Source organism: Oryzias melastigma, linkage group LG11, assembly GCF_002922805.2.
Source record: "Oryzias melastigma strain HK-1 linkage group LG11, ASM292280v2, whole genome shotgun sequence".
In the NCBI taxonomy this organism is placed as follows: Eukaryota; Metazoa; Chordata; class Actinopteri; order Beloniformes; family Adrianichthyidae; genus Oryzias; species Oryzias melastigma.
The window spans coordinates 27,016,719-27,034,155 of record NC_050522.1 but is presented as its reverse complement, the minus strand read 5'-3'; the positions used below and the strand labels follow the sequence as shown (position 1 = coordinate 27,034,155).

The 17,437-nt window shown below is 47.9% G+C and overlaps 2 protein-coding genes across 4 annotated transcripts in view; both read left to right on the top strand.

Annotated features, from left to right (window-relative positions):
• Nucleotides 1-2,144, top strand: part of mrpl24 (mitochondrial ribosomal protein L24) — a 3,513-nt gene extending 1,369 nt beyond the window's left edge. For all 3 annotated transcript variants that reach the window (XM_024298190.2, XM_024298191.1, XM_024298192.2), the window contains exons 4-6: nt 1,333-1,436; nt 1,632-1,762; nt 1,849-2,144. In XM_024298190.2, coding sequence (XP_024153958.1) covers nt 1,333-1,436; nt 1,632-1,762; nt 1,849-1,985 — 372 coding nt within the window. In that variant the 3' untranslated portion in view covers nt 1,986-2,144. The remainder of the gene's footprint in view (nt 1-1,332; nt 1,437-1,631; nt 1,763-1,848) is intronic.
• A 5,583-nt stretch (nt 2,145-7,727) lies between these two features.
• Nucleotides 7,728-17,437, top strand: part of LOC112162682 (brevican core protein) — a 14,552-nt gene continuing 4,842 nt past the window's right edge. The window contains exons 1-8 of the mRNA XM_024298565.2: nt 7,728-7,934; nt 12,312-12,391; nt 12,514-12,885; nt 13,129-13,303; nt 13,384-13,511; nt 13,878-14,171; nt 14,267-15,418; nt 15,882-17,321. Coding sequence (XP_024154333.1) covers nt 7,915-7,934; nt 12,312-12,391; nt 12,514-12,885; nt 13,129-13,303; nt 13,384-13,511; nt 13,878-14,171; nt 14,267-15,418; nt 15,882-17,321 — 3,661 coding nt within the window. The 5' untranslated portion in view covers nt 7,728-7,914. The remainder of the gene's footprint in view (nt 7,935-12,311; nt 12,392-12,513; nt 12,886-13,128; nt 13,304-13,383; nt 13,512-13,877; nt 14,172-14,266; nt 15,419-15,881; nt 17,322-17,437) is intronic.

Below are 17,437 nucleotides of genomic sequence, written 5' to 3'. Positions count from 1 at the left end.
AACTAAAGAACAAAACCCAGAACTGTAAGACTGCTGAGGACAAAGAGGAGAAATGAACAAAATTAAATAAATAAAATGGCAACATTTTTAAGAAATTATTCCTTAATTAGCATTTATTTTATTTAATCCAGAATGAACAGATTTTATATGCAAAGCGAAACGTTGGTAAAAACGTTTGATCTTTTATGAGTTAAAAGCACATTTTATCTAAAGCTGAACAACATTAGCTGCACCGAGATGATCCGGTTTGGCTCAGAGCAGCTTTTATTTTGAAAATAGGAAGGAAAAAAAATACCTTTTGAGTTCTTTTACATATTTGCTTTTGTTTGTCCCAAGAAATAGACATAATTCATGTTTATTTTTTAAAAAAGAAGGTCATGAAATCCAAATTTCTTAAAGGCTAAAGTAGAACTATGCAGCTCCTTCTAGGTTCTGATCAGTACAGAACGAGCCCAAATGGATCTTTTACTGTGAAAGGTTCCCAACCCCTGATTTAAACAATTGTTTAATGGACAAATCCTTTAAGAAGTATATATTTTAGTACTTCATTTTTGAAAAAGATAAAATAAACATCACAAACAGAAGTGCAAAGTTGAAACATTCTGAGTTTGAAGAGTTTTTAGTAAAGTTTTTATCAAGTCCAAGACTCCTTTCTGTTTGAACTTGATCCAAACGTGATCGAACCGAACCGTACGGTCACACCAAACACAAGGAATGAAGACGACGTGAACACGAGGATCCACCATCACAAGCTGCTGAGCAGAGAAACATTGAGAGTTAAATCATCTGTATTTCAGCTTTAAGTTTATTATCACATTTTCTCTACATTTGTCCCAGAACTGAACGTCTTATGGAAATAGAGTACGTTTGCATTTGTACAGATTCTCTGAATCTGATTTCTTAAACTGAACTTATTTTGGATTTATTTTTAAATATTTTTAAGTCAAGAAGATTTTTGAATTAATTTTTTTTTAATTTATGTAACCAGTAAAAAAATCCCATTGAGATCGACTGATGTCTTTTTCAAGAGAGTCCTGGTCAAGAGCCAAAATGACTCACAGCCAAGAATGTTATAGAATTAAAATAGTCTAAAAGTTTGATGAAATAAAACAAAGAAATGAATTCAAACAGTTACAGGTCAGTGATTCTGTTTCAGGTCCTTCATAATGATGTCAAACTGAGGCCGAGTTTTTGAATCAGTAGAAGGTGATAAAGTGATGAACCTCATGTTTTCTCAGGGGACTAGAGTTTGTTGTTGTAAATAACGACCATCATCTTCGTCTCCACTAGATGGCGCCGTCTGCTTCCACTCAGTGATGTTTGTCTCCTCAGCATTTCAGGTTCGTGGGGAAATCCCCCGGCTATCGGGGGACGTACATCGCCAGCGAGGCGCCGCTGCTCCTCAGAGACATCGCCCTGGTCGACCCGTCGGACCGGTACGGAGACCCGAGCCCGAGTCCATTTATTACTACTGTATTAGGACCGGTTCTGTTCATGGCAGTCCAATGCATTTAAACCCAGTTTCACTGCTGTGATAAAGACCAGAACCTGATGAGATTCTGGCCTTCATCACAGCAGAACCTGAGAGTTTCTGCTTGACCCGTGATGAAGACGAGACTTTCCCGCTTCAGGAAACCCACTCAGGTGGAGTGGAAGTACACGGAGGAGGGGGAGCGGGTCCGCGTGTCGGTCCGGACCGGCCGGATCATCCCGAAGCCGGTGGTGGAGCGGCGAGACGGCATCGTGCCGCAGCAGTGGAAAGGTGAGCAGACTGGACCGAAGGCTGGTTCTGGAGACCCAAACGGGCCTCAGGAGCTCCACAGAACCACTGATGTTTGTTCTGCTCAGACGGGCCCAAAGACACCAGTCCTGAAGACGCTCTGGAGAAGACGTACGTCCCCTCGCTGAAGACGCTGGAGGAGGAAGTCATGGAGAAGCTGGACATCCACGAGCCCAGGAGGCACAGGACGTCCTATTGGTACTGAGAGCGGCCCGGTTCTGGACACAACCCGGACAGGACTGCAGACGCGGATTCTGTTTTTAAACGTTTTCTCGTATGAATGTCAAATATTTCCTGTTTTCAAACGTGGAATAAAGTCACGACTGTCGTGGAGCCGATGAGCTCAGAGAGTTGAAGGTTCAAATCCGTCCAATAATGACTGTGATCATTATGGTCTGGCACCTCCTGCGTGTCCGACCGTCCCGTCGCCACGGTGATTGTAGCAGAAACCGTCAGTCCTGAAGGAGGAAATGCTGAGGAAGTTTCCAGAGTCTGGATCCACCAGGAGAGACCACAGACCTGCAGCTTTTCCAGTCTGACCGCAGTCCTGCTTTCAATCAAACTTTATTTAAAATGACAGACGCTAAATGAACAGATATTATTAGCAGCTAATATCCTAAACCATCAGCGTGTTTCATAGCACTAATCTGACATTGTTCTTTAAATTACACGATTCATACGTGAAGATTAGATCAAAGTAAAGAGCTCTCATTTCCATAGCAACCGTTTGATGTTTTGCTGGAGGAGACGAACATGTCGGTGTCATTTTTAGAAGAATCAGCAAAAGTAAACGTTTGGATTTCTGTAGGAACTGAGGTTTAGTGTTAGCCACGCCCACATTCCTGATATATTCATATCTTTCTGTTCAGCTTGACTCTACAATTCAGGTTTAAGTTTTCAGAATATTCTGGTAAAAATGTGCAGGCAGTAGAAAGACACCTTTGTGAGCTCGCCACGCTAACGCCATTCAAAATCTACAAACTTTATTGACACTATTTTTCAAGTATCTTCCTGATGAAGCTATGAGGAGTAACCAGGCGACAGACTGAATAAATGTGTTTATACGTGTTTGGGACAGAATCAGGACTCATTTTGGACAGAATCAGGACTGAGTTTGGGACAGAATCAGGACTCATTATGGACGGAATCGGGACAGAATCAGGACTCATTATGGACAGAATCAGGACTGAGTTTTGGACAGAATCAGGACTCATCATGGACAGAATCAGGACTCATTTTGGACGGAATCAGGACTGAGTTTGGATAGAATCAGGACTGAGTTTGGGACAGAATTGGGACAGAATCAGGACTCATTCTGGATGGAATCAGGACTCATTATGGACCGAATCAGGATTACTAAAATACAGAATGAAGGTTCAAAAATGTCAAACCTTCTAGTTTTACATAGAACTTGTCTTCATAGATTTGATGTTCGTGATGCGATGAGGCATGATGGGAAATGGGATGCCAGCTGCTGCTTGTGGATCCTGAGTGCTTCTGTCAGATGTTTTCTATGATTCTACATGGAAAAGGCCGCAGTAGCGTGCTCCTTCAGACCTGTGGCGTGCTCCTTCAGACCTGTGGCGTGCTCCTTCAGACCTGTGGCGTGCTCCGTGAGCGCGTTGTCCTCGGTTAACCTCACGTCTCCTCTCACCCAGAGACCGACTGCAGCTCTGACACATCCCCATCAGCCCGTGAAGGACCGGCCGGTCTGCAGCTTCAAAGGAGCTCTTTGTGTCCACGGTTCTGGGCGGCAGCTGGACATCACGCAGGAAGCATGGCATGCTGTGGGTTTGGCGGCGGCGAGCGGCTCTTTCCCAGCCTCGTCGCTCCAGAAAAAGATTTCCTTCTTTCCGTCTTTCCATGAGGAATAAGAGCAGCATCAGTGGAAACTGCAGAAGCTTCCTGTCTGGGTCTGGAGGGAAACTTTCTTCAGTCTGCATCGTGAGCGTTCGGGGAGGGGCCTGCTGACCGAATGCGGCGAGCTGATAACAGAAAGGCATCAGAATAAGCTGCAGCATTTCTGCTGAGTCATGATAAATCCTCCACTAAAGACTTCCGGGTCGAATCCTTAGAGGAAACGTTTCAGTTTGACCTCCAGTGACTGAAGCGCCGCTTTAGGTCGGCGTTCTTCAGCTTCATGCGGCGTCTGATTACAGGCCGCCTGATTGAAGGCTTCAGGAAACCGGAGCTGCAGGCGGCGTGTCTGAGGTTCGCTCTCCTGCAGACGGATCGGCCTTAATGCTTTCCAGGCAGGTCGGCGTGCACGACTCCGTCACGCCGCTCTTTAAAGAGCTGGAGCTGCTTCTGTCATCCAGACTTAATTTGTAGATCTGGAGTGGATGTTGATGGAGGAGCTGGAGATGTTTGGGTTGGAAGAAGAAAGTGAAACGATCTGCAGCATCAACAGTTTACAGCCGTTTGGGAGTGTTTGGGTTGTGTGTTCATGAGGTTGTGTGTTCATGAGGTTGTGTGTTCATGAGGTTGTGTGTTCATGAGGTTGTGTGTTCATGGGGTTGTGTGTTCATGAGGTTGTGTGTTTATGAGGTTGTGTGTTCATGGGGTTGTGTGTTCATGAGGTTGTGTGTTCATGGGGTTGTGTAAGGATTTTTAAGAGCTTCATAAAAACTTGTTTTTTTGTGGATCAGCAGGTTTGGATCTGTGGGTTGAAGGTTGGAGATGTTTAGTGTTTAGTCAGTTTGAAATCTGGAAACAAAACCTGCATAAACCAGAACATTTCTCCTTCAGTCCATAATATCATCAGGTGTTCTCCACATCCTCAGGTCTTCTCAGGTGTTCTCAGGTGTTCTCCACATCCTCAGGTGTTCTCAGGTCTTCTCCCTGTTCTCAGGTGTTCTCCACATCCTCAGGTGTTCTCAGGTGTTCTCCACATCCTCAGGTCTTCTCCCTGTTCTCAGGTGTTCTTCACATCCTCAGGTCTTCTCAGGTGTTCTCCACATCCTCATGTGTTCTCAGGTCTTCTCCACATCCTCAGGTCTTCTCCCTGTTCTCAGGTGTTCTCCGGCTCTGTGACCTTTCCCTCCCAGACAGACCCTCCCTGCTGTTACCTGGGTGTGAGATTCCTCAGGTGAGCAGAGACATGAGATCATCTCTGCAGACTAAGCTCCACCCCTTTCCGCTTCTTCCAGGAATCAAGTCTCGATGAGATCACTCGTCTTTCCAGAGTTCTTGATTTTTTAACTCTTTGGATCCAACTGAAGGTGAAGCAGAAACACTTTGATGCACATTTAAACACTCAGCAATTTAATGAAGATACATTTGTGGATGTGTGTTCCATTAGCAGCGTTTCCATAGCAACAGATGCCCTCCTGGCCTGTTGACCTGAAGTTCAGACTAGTTCACATCTACGTGTTTAGTGATACAAACACACATTTCTCTGCAGATTGACTTCAGTTTTAATGTCTAAAACATGTCAGAGCTGAAGGGAGGAAAGTCATTTCCTGGACGAGCCGCAGACCGCCGGCGGGACGCCGGAGCGGCTGCTGGAGCAGCTGCTGGAGGATGACGACTTCACCACCAGACTGAGAGGAAAATCCTTCAGCTTTTCTCACGACCAAACGACAAGTCTGTCAGAGTCTGACATCAGCACCAAACGATACGGAGCATCAAATGGAACTCAGAGTCCTGTTTAATTCTGTTGGTTTTGGTTATAATAATATTAATAATCTTATATATATAGAACATTTCTAGATAAAAATCACAAAGTGCTTCACAGTAAAACACAGAATATACAAACAGAATTAAGAAAAAGCTGTTTTTAAAAAATGTGTCTTTAGCTGCTTTTTAAAGGAAAACTGAGTTCATCCGACTCTTGACTGAATCCAGACACCTGTGAAATCTAGTTTAAAAACATCCTGAGACACATGAAGCTGAATATCATCAGCATAAAAATGATAAGAAATGTCATAAAAGAGCTTAAAATATGCTGCTAAGGTAGCAGGTATAAAGTAAAACAGTAAAGGTCGCATAACAGAGCCCTGTGGGACACCAGAAGAGAGAAACACTGCTCTAGTCAGTCAATCGATAAGTGGTTTCTTCAGTCGTCTGTATCTGCTGTATGGTCATTGTTATTATTTTATTTATTAATTATTGATTTTTTTATTCATTCATTCATTCCTCTTCTTGTCCGCTTCTTCCCTTTCGGGGTCGCGGGGGTGCCGGAGCCTATCCCGGCTACTGATGGGCGAAGGCGGGGTTCACCTGGACAGGTCTGCAGTCTGTCTCAGGGCCTCAATCACACATTCACTCTCACATTCACACCTGGAGACAATTTAGAGTCACCAATTAACCTAAGAAGCATGTTTTTGGACGGTGGGAGGAAGCCGGAGTCCCCGGTGAAAACCCACGCATGCACGGGGAGAACATGCAAACTCCACACAGAAAGGTCCCAGCCGGGAGTCGAACCGGGGCCTTCTCGCTGTGAGGCGAGAGCGCTAACCACTGCGCCACTGTGCAGCCCATTAATTAATTTATTTAATTCATTATTTTGTGTTAAAAATAAATATATCTGAGAACATTGGAATGTTTTATCTGCGATTTTCTTGAGGAAATCCTGATGCGGCCCAGCCTCACCCAGACTCCGCCCCCAGATAAACTGAGTTTGAGACCCCTGGTGGAAAGACTAACTGTTAAAAAGACTGAGTGAATCATCAACTCAGAGGGAAATCTGAACTGAAAGCATTAGAAAAGGCCTCAGCTGAGGAGGAGTTTAGGATGTTTCTCCGCATGAAGGTAAAAGCAACACAGAAAATGATGGTTAAAAAAAATACAACGATGATCAGAAATGAAGATGTCCACAGAAAAAATACAGTCAATATTTAGCCTTAAAGTAACCACGAGGTCGAGCGTGCCACCTTTAACATGTGTGGGCCGGACACATGTGGAGTAAAATTAAGAGTCCATCCACTGCTGGAACCTCTAGCATAGAGGTCAGAGTCATCATGAATATTTAAATCACCGACAACAACCATCTAGACAGCTTCATGGTGGAGGATGAAAGGTCAGTGAATCCATTTAAACATGTCTGTTGGTCCAGTGGACGGTTGTAACAGCACAGTTTGGGGGGTTCTCGTCCCTGATCTCAATCATCTGAAGTTCAAACGATGAAAACTGACCTACGCTCACCGAGCGGCACAGCAGACGACTGGAAGACCGCGGCCACTCCCCCTCCACGACCCGATGGTTCACGGAGCTCTTTGAGATGAGCTAATCCAAAGTTTATCTTTGTCTCCTTTCAGTTCTCTCAGAAATCTGCTCCTTTTCACTCGTCTCACAAGTGTTTAAAGGTCAAATGAGCAACTCAAAGACTTTGTCCCTGAACCACAGAGATCCTGAACTTTCTGTGAGTCTGTAAATGATAAATGACCACATTAATAAACTCTTTTCTTTACATCTTATTCCTGAACTAAAGAGCTACTGTTCATGTTGAAAGAACGTTTCTTCCAAAAGTTTCTCCTCCCTCAGAGCTCCACATCCGGTTTCTGGTTCATGTTCTTCCTGCTAAATCTTTTCAAAATAATTTCCTCCACAAACATTTCCCAAGTTTTTTTAATTTCATAAAAGCAGTGAAATATTTTCTGACTTTGTGCCAAAATGTTGGATTTTCCACCTTTTAGTTGGTGAACTTTTGCTGTAAATAACTGAATAAAAAGAGTTGAAACTCTTTGAGGCGTCAGTCAGATGTTGAGGTGAGAGGGAGCGCGCTCGCGCGCGGCCGCACGCGCCCCACCGTGCAGGACTCTGTGACGTCATCAGCCCCTGCAGCAGCCTCAGCAGATCCGGGCTGCAGCTGCTGACTCAACTTTCCCGGGTCGCTCAGATGATGGTCCCAGAACCGGAGGCTCCTCCCCCCTCCTCCTCCTCCTCCTCCTTCTCCTCCTCCTCCCAGCTGCAGCATCATCATCACACCCCCCCCCCTCCCGGCTCCCGTCCACATCCACCAGAGGTTTGTCAGAGCTGAACTTTTCTCCCGGAGCCTCGGACTCCTGCGCACGTGCGCACCTGTGTACCCCCCCCGCAGAGACGCACTGCAGCAGCAGAGGAGCAGGAGGAGAACGAGGAGGAGGAGCGGACAGAAGACACCTGGAAACCACTGATCCGCACATTCTGCCGAGATGCTGCCGACGGGAACCAGGTACGTCACCACGCGGACACTTTATTCTGAAAAGCCGCTCTGCAGGTAAAGGTGAGCTGGAATGAGGACAGAAAACAAACGTCAGGACCTCCGATCTGAGAGGAAGACTATTTCAGAGTCGATTCCTCTGCAGCTTCTGGACTCTGAGGTTTAATCTGTCAGGAATTCAAATGTAATGAAAAGACGCTTTTACCTCAGAGCTTCATCGGTTCTCTGATGTTTTTATGGAAGAACTTTATTTAAAAAGCAGAATCAATCCAGTTCTGAAGAATCCAGAGGTTTGTCCAGCTGAGAGTCCAACAGTAAAGAGCCAAAGATGTAAAAGCCGTGAAGCTCAGGATCTCCTCTGGAGGAGACAGACATCCAGAATCCAGCTGGAGGTCTGAGGTCATCAGGAGGTCCGGACCTGATGGTCATCGGGAGGTCCGGTACTGATGGTCATCGGGAGGTCCGGACCTGATGACCATCGGGAGGTCTGGACCTGATGGTCATCAGGAGGTCCGGTTCCGATGACATCAGGAGGTCCGGTCAGAGTTCTGTGAATCTCCTTGGGGAATCATTTAGAAGTCGCTCAGCGTTCCTGAAGTGTTTGTAGTTTCTTTCCGCCTGATGTTCTGACAGGAACGTTTTGGGCGGGAACGTCCTCCATCCTCTTTCACGGTTAAATTCTGTGTTTTTTCTATTTGCTGAATTCTTGCTGAACGTTTTGATTCCTTTGTTAAAAGTACTGAGATGTACTACTACTGTACTTCAGCTACACCAGTGAGGTTGACCTTTATTTTTAAAATCTATATTCTGTAAACTTAATGAATAAAATGTTTCTTCCATAACAATTAACATCAAAATGTTTTATAATTATAAATAAACAAAACAATTTTAACTGTAAATGAAGATAAAAACAACAATAAAACTCAGTAAACTCGGTCCACATGGTCTGTAGAGGTCTACCTTTACCTGTCTGTCTCACCTGACTCTGTAGAACACCAACATTACACCAACTCTACTGGGCTCTAATATTACTCTACTATTTTACACAGATTTAAATGGTATCAAAACTAATTATTTTTCTCTTTTTTTATGTCCTTCAAACCCATATTTTAGATCGCTCAACAGTCTTGATTGACGTTACACAAAAGGGATTCGTAAAGAAAATACGTTTGTGTGTTTTAACACTATTTCCATTCAACCATGAACAAAAACATGTTAAGAGGCGTAATAAGTTGTGAAACCATTGACAACCTTCCCGAGTAGACTTCAGAAACTATGTCAATTCATGCAAAAAAGAAACGTGTAGTTTAGATCTAAAGTAACAACATTTCCTACTTGGTTGTGATCAGTGAGAAACGAGACACATTTTTATATTTATACTCCAGTAGACTTAATACAATAAAGTTCACGTTGAGACGCCTAGACGGGTAAATCTGTTGTGTTTCAGTTTCTGTCTGATGTTCATTTATGTAAAAATATCTGTTTTTACATGAATGGGTTTAATGTTACTGTATTGATCTATAAACATTAAATTAGTTTAAATATCTGTTTTTTTATTGGAATCAAAACTAAAGAGATGATGTTTGTGAAGCTCCAGGAAGTGGAGCGGAAAGGCTCATTTAGTGATCATTTAGTGATCATTTAGTGATCATTTAGTGATCACTATATGATCATTTAGTGATCATTTAGTGATCATTTAATGATCATTTAGTGATCATTTAGTGATCATTTAATGATCAGTTAATGATCATTTAACGATCATTTAGTGATCATTTAGTGATCATTTAGTGATCATTTAATGATCATTTAGTGATCATTTAGTGATCATTAAATGATCATTTAGTGATAATTTAGTAATCATTTAATGATCATTTAGTGATCATTTAGTGATCATTAAATGATCATTTAGTGATTATTTAGTAATCATTTAATGATCATTTAGTGATCATTTAGTGATCATTTAATGATCATTTAGTAATCATTTAATGATCATTTAGTGATCATTTAACGATCATTTGATGATCATTTAGTGATCATTTAGTGATCAATTAGTGATCATTTAGTGATCGGCTGTGTTTGAAGGAGCTTCGTTTACCTTCATTTATCACATTCTTCTGTCTGTCGTCTGTAGAACATTCAGGAACGGATTCATCTCTCTGTGTTTCTGAACTTCTGGGTTTAAGTTTTCCAGAACATTTCTTGTTTTCAGAGATAAAAATTCAGTTTGAAAAATCTGATCAAACCTTAAATTCTGGATCCAGAATCCTAATTTTATTAGAATAAAACCAGAAATGTGAACATTCAGGATCCAGAAGTTCCTGAAGAAAACAGAAGAAAAATTCTGTGTTTGTCAGAAGATTCATGTTTAAAAAGATCTTTGGAACCAGAAATGTAAAAAAAAACATTTATTTAATGAATTTTGAATTAAAGACGATAACAGACTCATCCCATTCGTCAGTGGGAGACAAATCTGGATTCATTTGAGTCAGAACACAAAGAGCCAAACAGCAGAACTTCAGCTGAAACGTCCTTTACAGCCTCAGACTTTGAGGCTTTGATTCCAGCTGCGTCCTCAGACCAGAACAACGAGTGAAGTCGGCTTTCCTCTGCTGTCATGGATCTGAAAGGCTCGGGCTGCAGTCAAAGCCTTCGCTTCAGCGTCCTCCTGCCTGCTCCTTTGTCCGGAGCAGCAGCCGGAGGGACTCTGGGAGCTCGGAGACGCTCTTTCAGAACAGAAACAGGCGGGAAGCAGAGCCAGAGCGGCCTTTGTGAGGCTGGACGCAGCTGAGGCGGGAACACTCACTAAACCAGAGGAGGTCATCCAGCTGGCAGGAGCACAGACAACAAGTATTCAACCGTAAAAGGAGGTTTTCTGCTGTACTGGAGGCTCACTGGAACAAACTGGATCCACTTGTTAAACTTTAGAAGTTCTGGCTCGAAGTCCAACAGTTTTCTTCTGTCAGACCGAGTCATGACGTTCCAGCCCATAATAACCCTCTGCTGACACCTGAACTAAACCATGACGACAGTCTGTGTTTACATTAGGGAACCTTTTCAGGATCTTCTTACATCTAAAACCGTTTTCCTTCTGTGGCTAAGAGTGGGACGGACTGGGATAGGCTCCAGCAACTTTAGACAGCTTTAGAGACTGGATGACGGATCTACTTGATCCAGATCTACCGTCCAACCTCTCTGTGAGATCAATAAAGTTTAATTCAAAACAATCAGTTCATTTTACAGAATAAATCAGATCCATTTTCATTTCTAATCATTTCTGTTTTATTTTAGTGTAAAATGAAAAACTTTATTTACTGTTTAACATTTTCAATTCCGTCACTTCATTAGAGATTCTGGTTTAATCGGTCTCTTCATAATGTTGGTTTAGGTCTTTTTTTCAGACAAACTTTCCAACATTCAGGAGTTATTTTGTTCCCTTCAACTGTATTCCCAGTTTTCCGTCTCTTCCGTCGAGTCATCGTTTCTCCTCTGAGGTCTGGAGTGTCTTGAGAATTCTGAAGGAACCGAGGATACACCTGCTGGCTTCAGAACCAGCTGATGACAGACAGACGAATGCACAGCGCTGGGCTCATCCCCACGGCGCGGATGACTGCTGTGGTGGACTGAGACAGCTGTGGTGGGCTGAGACAGCTGGGGTGGGCTTAGACAGCTGTGGTGGGCTGAGACAGTTGAAGTGAACTGAGACAGCTGGAGTGGGCTGAGACAGCTGAAGTGGGCTGAGACAGCTGGAGTGGGCTGAGACAGCTGAATTGGACCGAGACAGCTGTGGTGGGCTGAGACAGTTGGAGTGAACTGAGACAGCTGAAGTGGGCCGAGACAGCTGAAGTGGGCTGAGACAGCTGGAGTGGGCTGAGACAGCTTCAGTGAATTGAGACAGCTGTGGTGGGTTGAGACAGCTGTGGTGGACTGAGACAGCTGGGGTGGACTTAGACAGCTGTGGTGGGCTGAGACAGCTGTGGTGGGCTGAGACAGCTGTGGTGGGTTGAGACAGCTGTGGTGGACTTAGACAGCTTCAGTGGACTGATACAGTTGGAGTGAACTGAAACAGCTGAAGTGAGCCGAGACAGCTGAAGTGGGCTGAGACAGCTGGGGTGGGCTGAGACAGCTGAATTGGACTGAGACAGCTGTGGTGGGCTGAGACAGCTGGGGTGGACTGCCGGGTCTTCCGGTTGTCCTCTGGAAACCGGAGGACTCGTCCGTTCTTGCTGTATTGTTCAGAAGAACCGACTGCTTTATCAGAAGCGTTCTTCTCCCCCTCCACGGCGGTTTCTCGCTCCGCCTCCACTACCAGAGACCTCTTGAGGGTTTTCTGATCTGCCACAGATGAAGTGGAGTCTTAACCTTCTCTGTTGTCTTCATTCTTCTCCACAGACGTGTCCTCGTCCTTCCTCTTCTCTGTGCGTTTTGTCACCTGGTTCTGGCTTTCCCGACCCCCATCACACCTTTCTACGGTACGTCTGCCTCCGCATGTGGACCGGCTGTTGGTTCTGGACCCTCAGCCGCATGTGGACCGGCTGTTGGTTCTGGACCTTCAGCCGCCGTTCTGCTGCTCTAACAGACTCCTCCTCCTCAGACGAGGTGGAGCACCTCAGGGTGAACATCCCTCACTCGGGTCCCGTCTCCGCCCCCCTGGGCAGCTCCATCTCCATTCCCTGCCTGGTGTCCTCGTCCTCCTCGTCCTCCTCGTCCTCCCCGTCGGTTCCCCGGGTAAAGTGGACGGTGGTGTCTGGTGGGAAGGAGACCCCCATCCTGGTGGCGCGGGGTCACAGGGTGAAGATCAACGAGGACTACCGAGACCGGGCGGCTCTGCTGAACTACACCTCCTTCCCTCTGGACCCAACCCTGTGGTTGGGGGACCTGCGACATGGCGACTCAGGTTTCTACCGCTGCGAGGTCCAGCAAGGCCTGGAGGACACCAGCGACGTCTTTCAGCTGAAGGTCAAAGGTTCGGACTTCTTTGACTTGTTCTGGTCTCAGATGTGTTTTCAACGTCTGGAGCAGATCAGATCCTGATCTAGATCAGATCAGATCAGATCCTGGAGCAGATGTCGGTCTGCTGGTAAACCAGTGATGATAATGGTCAAAAAGCATCAGATGTTTCTGTACTTTAGCGTCTAAACGAGGTCGAGCTGCTGCATCTTTGACTCACGGTGACGGTTGTGGTGACCAGGTGTGTCTGTGGGTTCAGGTGTGGTGTTCCACTACAGAGATGCCTCGGACAGGTACGCCTTCTCCTTCCAGCAGGCCCACAGGGCTTGTGAGGTCATCGGAGCTCAGATGGCGACACCTGAGCAGCTGCTGGCGGCGTATTACGACGGGTACGAGCAGTGCGACGCCGGCTGGCTGGCAGACCAGTCCGTCAGGTGTGTTCTCCACGCCACGATGTTACGCTCAGACTGCACGTGCTCAGCTAGCCTGGAAACTCAGGTTTCTTTTCATGCAGATATCCAATCCAGGAGCCTCGAGACGGTTGCTATGGAGACATGAATGGACAACCTGGGGTTAGAAACTACGGGACGATGGATCCAGACAACCTGTACGACGTTTACTGCTACGTGGAAGAAACCGGAGGTATGGAAGGACGCCGACCTTCTAATGTCCAGCGAACATGGTTTACGTTTGGGCTGAGTTAGTTGGCCCCAGGAGGGTTTGTCCGCGGGTTCATGGTGGCCCCACCTGTGTTTGGCCACATTGGCTTGAGTGGGGACTCAGTGGTCTGGGCTAGCTAACCAGCCGCCCCGTGGACAGTGTAGAGCTAACAAGCTCCGCTGGCAAGCGAGCCACCATGGAACCTGCAGACAAACCCACCTGGGGCCCACCAACTCAGCCCAGAGGTAAACCATATGGGGCCCAAATGGAAATGTTTGCTGTGTGTAGACGATGGAAAACAAGTTTGTTGTCGGTTTCTTCCTGAAATGCAAACATTTGTGTTTTAAGGGGAGGTGTTCCACGACGACGCCCCCCAACAGCTGTCATTCCATGAAGCCCGGGCCTTTTGCGGGGCGGCGGGGGCGCGCCTGGCAACAACCGCGCAGTTATATGCGGCGTGGAGCGAAGGCCTGGACCACTGCAGCCCCGGCTGGCTGGCCGACGGCAGCGTCCGCTATCCCATCAGGAACCCCCGGGAGCGCTGTGGCGGCCCACAGGCGGGGGTCAAGACACTATACCGCTTCAGCAACCAGACCGGATTCCCAGAAGCCTCCAGTCTTCATGATGTGTTCTGCTTCAATGGTGGAGTCCAGAACCAGAACGGTTCTCCTGGTTTTGACAGAAAGGAGATTAGAAAACGTTTGTGAAAATGAAGAAAGTTGTTTCTTTCTCAACAGAAACCTCCAGAAACTCCTCGGACGACGTCTCCATGGACGCTGAAGACTTCGAGCAGAACGTCGTCATTCTGATGGAATCCGAACAAGAACTGCAGCTCAGTCAACGAGCCGAGCAGGTGGAGCGAGAGGCTCAGAGTCGGCTGGAGTCTCTGCCGTTCTCTGCACCTCCTGAAACCGCAACCAGCAACCCTACAGCAGGTCCTTCAGACTCCTCTGACCCCGCCCCCTTCCCGACACCTGAGGCGGAAATCCTTCACTCCTCTGACCCCGCCCCTCTCCCGACACCTAAGCCGAACATCCTTCACTCCTCTGACCCCGCCCCCTTCCTAATGTCTGAGGTGAAATTCCTCAACACCTCTGACTCCACCCCCTTCCAAACACCTGAGCCGAGGCTCCTCAACTTCTCTGACCCCGCCCCCTTCCTAATGTCTGAGGTAGAGATTCTCAACTCCACTGACACCACCCCATTCCCAATGTCTGAGGTACACCTCTTCAACTCCTCTGACTCCGCCCCCTTCCATACACCTGACCTGGACCTCCTCAACTCCTTTGACTCCGCCCCCTTCCATACACCTGACCTGGACCTCCTCAACTCCTCTGACTCCGCCCCCTTCCATACACCTGAGCCGGACCATGTCAACTTCTCTGACTCCGCCCCCTTCCCAATGTCTGAGGTGCACCTCCTCAACTCTTCTTACTCCGCCCCCTTCCCGACACCTGATCCGGACCTCCTCCACTCTTTGGAGGACGTTTCACATGTTCCTTTTAACACCCGGCCTCCTGCAGGTGTGAACCGCTCCACCACCGGCACAGAGACCACCCCCCTCCCTCGTCCTCACGATCAGACTGACCCCTACCCAAACGACACCCCCACTTCACACCAGCATGACCTTCAGAGGGGCTCAAATGAGTCTCAAACCCAGAACCAATCGGTGCTGGATTCAAACCCTGAGGACCACAAAGGTCCATCCGAGGATCTGCAGCAGAACCAGAACCAATCTGAGCCCGTCGAGGGCAGGGGGGTTCTGCTGGGGTCAGCGACCGCTACGTCCAGAGATCTGGACCGCATGAGCCCGGTGGTACCGGTGGAGGACCAGACTCCCACAGACTCCCTGTGGACCCGCACGGACGGTTCTGGAGAACCAGCTCAGGGTGAGTCCAGATGGAAGTGAGAGTTCAGTTCTGAGACACGATGGAGAAAAGAAACTTTAACATTTCATTCTGGTGTCAGAAACAGTTTCATTTCGTTTGTTTGGAATTCTGCTTTGGTTTTAAAATTGAATGTTGTTTATTTGTTATTTATTGTTGTTTGTGTCTTTAATGTGTCGAGTGATTTGGACTTCAGGGCCACCGTAGGCAGCAGCTTACAACAACCAAAAATATAATTAAAGATAATAAAGGAGATAAAAAAAAAAAAAAAAAAACAGCGGCTAAGTTCCCTCCAGAGGTTCTGTGGGGTTCTGGTCTCCTCAGCTCGGTACGGTTCTGGTGGTGGACAGAAGTTCAACCATCACAGACACTCGAGCTCACCTGCGGTTTGGTTTGGTCGGTGTCACACCTGTGGAGAAACGAGACTCTTCTCATCGTCTTGACATTTGTGGATGTTTTCCTGCAGAGAGAAGTTCCGCCGCGGAGACGCTCGCCGCCACGTCCCGCGCCCCCCCGCCTGCAGAGGACCCCTCCGAACCCCGTGCTTCAGCCCCTCCTCCCTACTCTGCGACCTCCCACCCGGACGAACCGAGCTCACATGTCCCCCCCACAGCCCCCCAGGTCGGGGAGTCCTCGCCTCCTGACGGGGGAGAAGGCTTGACCTCTGACCCCGCTCAGGGTCAGACGGCGGGTTACTGGGAGTGGGTGGAGACTGTGAGCAGTCCCCATGAGGACGGGAGTGGAGTCCTCCATCCAGAGGGGGGCGCCGCCGCTCCGACCGCCGAGGAACACGAGCTCGATGCTCCAGCCGCCACAGAGGAGATGAGGGTTCAAGTCCCCCCAGAACTCTCTGGAGACGGTCCGACCCTCTTCACTGAAGCAGCGGGTCAGAACCGAACCTTTGACCCGGAAGATGAAGTCCGGGTCGCCTTCACCCGTCTGTCTAGAGAGGACAGCAGAACCTCTGCAGCTCCTCTGGGTGAAGACGTGACGAGTTTTAACGACACAGACGACCAATCAGAGAGTCCGGCCTCCACGCCGCTCCTCCTCACGGTTGGAGATCAACCTCCAACCGTGGCGTTCTACGGCCCGGAGGAAGATGTTGCGCCCCGCCACCAGGAGGAGCTCTCTTCTGCTCCTGAAGACAACGTACATGGAAACGAGAGCGATGCTGCTCCGGCCCGTCAAGGAGACGCCAACGTCTCCCTCGTCCACGCCTCCAGACAACCGGAGGTTACTCCACCCGTAGAGGGAGGAGCTAGAGCTACTTCAACTCCTGAGAATGAAGGTGAGGCTTTTCCGTCGCTGGTTTCCATGGAAACGATTCACACCTTCCCAACCATGGACCACGAAGATGATGCTAACGAGACTCCGCCTCCTGCTCATGGAGGAGGAGCTAGAGCTACTGCAACCCCTGAGAATGAAGGCGAGGCTTTTCCAATGGCGGTTTCCATAGAAACACTTAACACCTTCCCAACCATGGACCACGAGGAGGATGCTAACGAGACTCCGCCTCCTGCTCACGGAGGAGGAGCTAAATCAACACCAACAACTGATCTTGAAGGTGAAAGCAGACCTGGCCCGCCCCTCGAGGTCTACTCCACCTCCCCCGCTGGACCTCAGACATCCGAGTACTCGTCGTTTCCCGCCTCACCTGGAGAGCAGGTGTCTCTGACGGAGGCTGACAGTCACAGCTCTGCTCCGGGTTCCTCTGTGGGAGCAAACCCCGTTCCCACGGCGACCATCTCCTCCCTGACACCCAGAGTCTTCGCTGAGACGGCGGAGGACCTCCACGCCATGCCGCCGCTGGACCTGCTCCCCCCTGAGATCAACCTCACCCAGCCGCCCCCCTTGCTGCTGTTACCCAATGAGAGGGCAGCAGTGGGCGGAGCAGAGAAGTTCTCAGGTAACGTTGAAGCCGCTCTCCTAACCGTACTCCTCAACGTGATGATGCTCTGAAACCCCTCCTCCTAGAAACACCTCCTCCTAGAAACTCCTCCTCCTAGAAACTCCTCCTCCTAG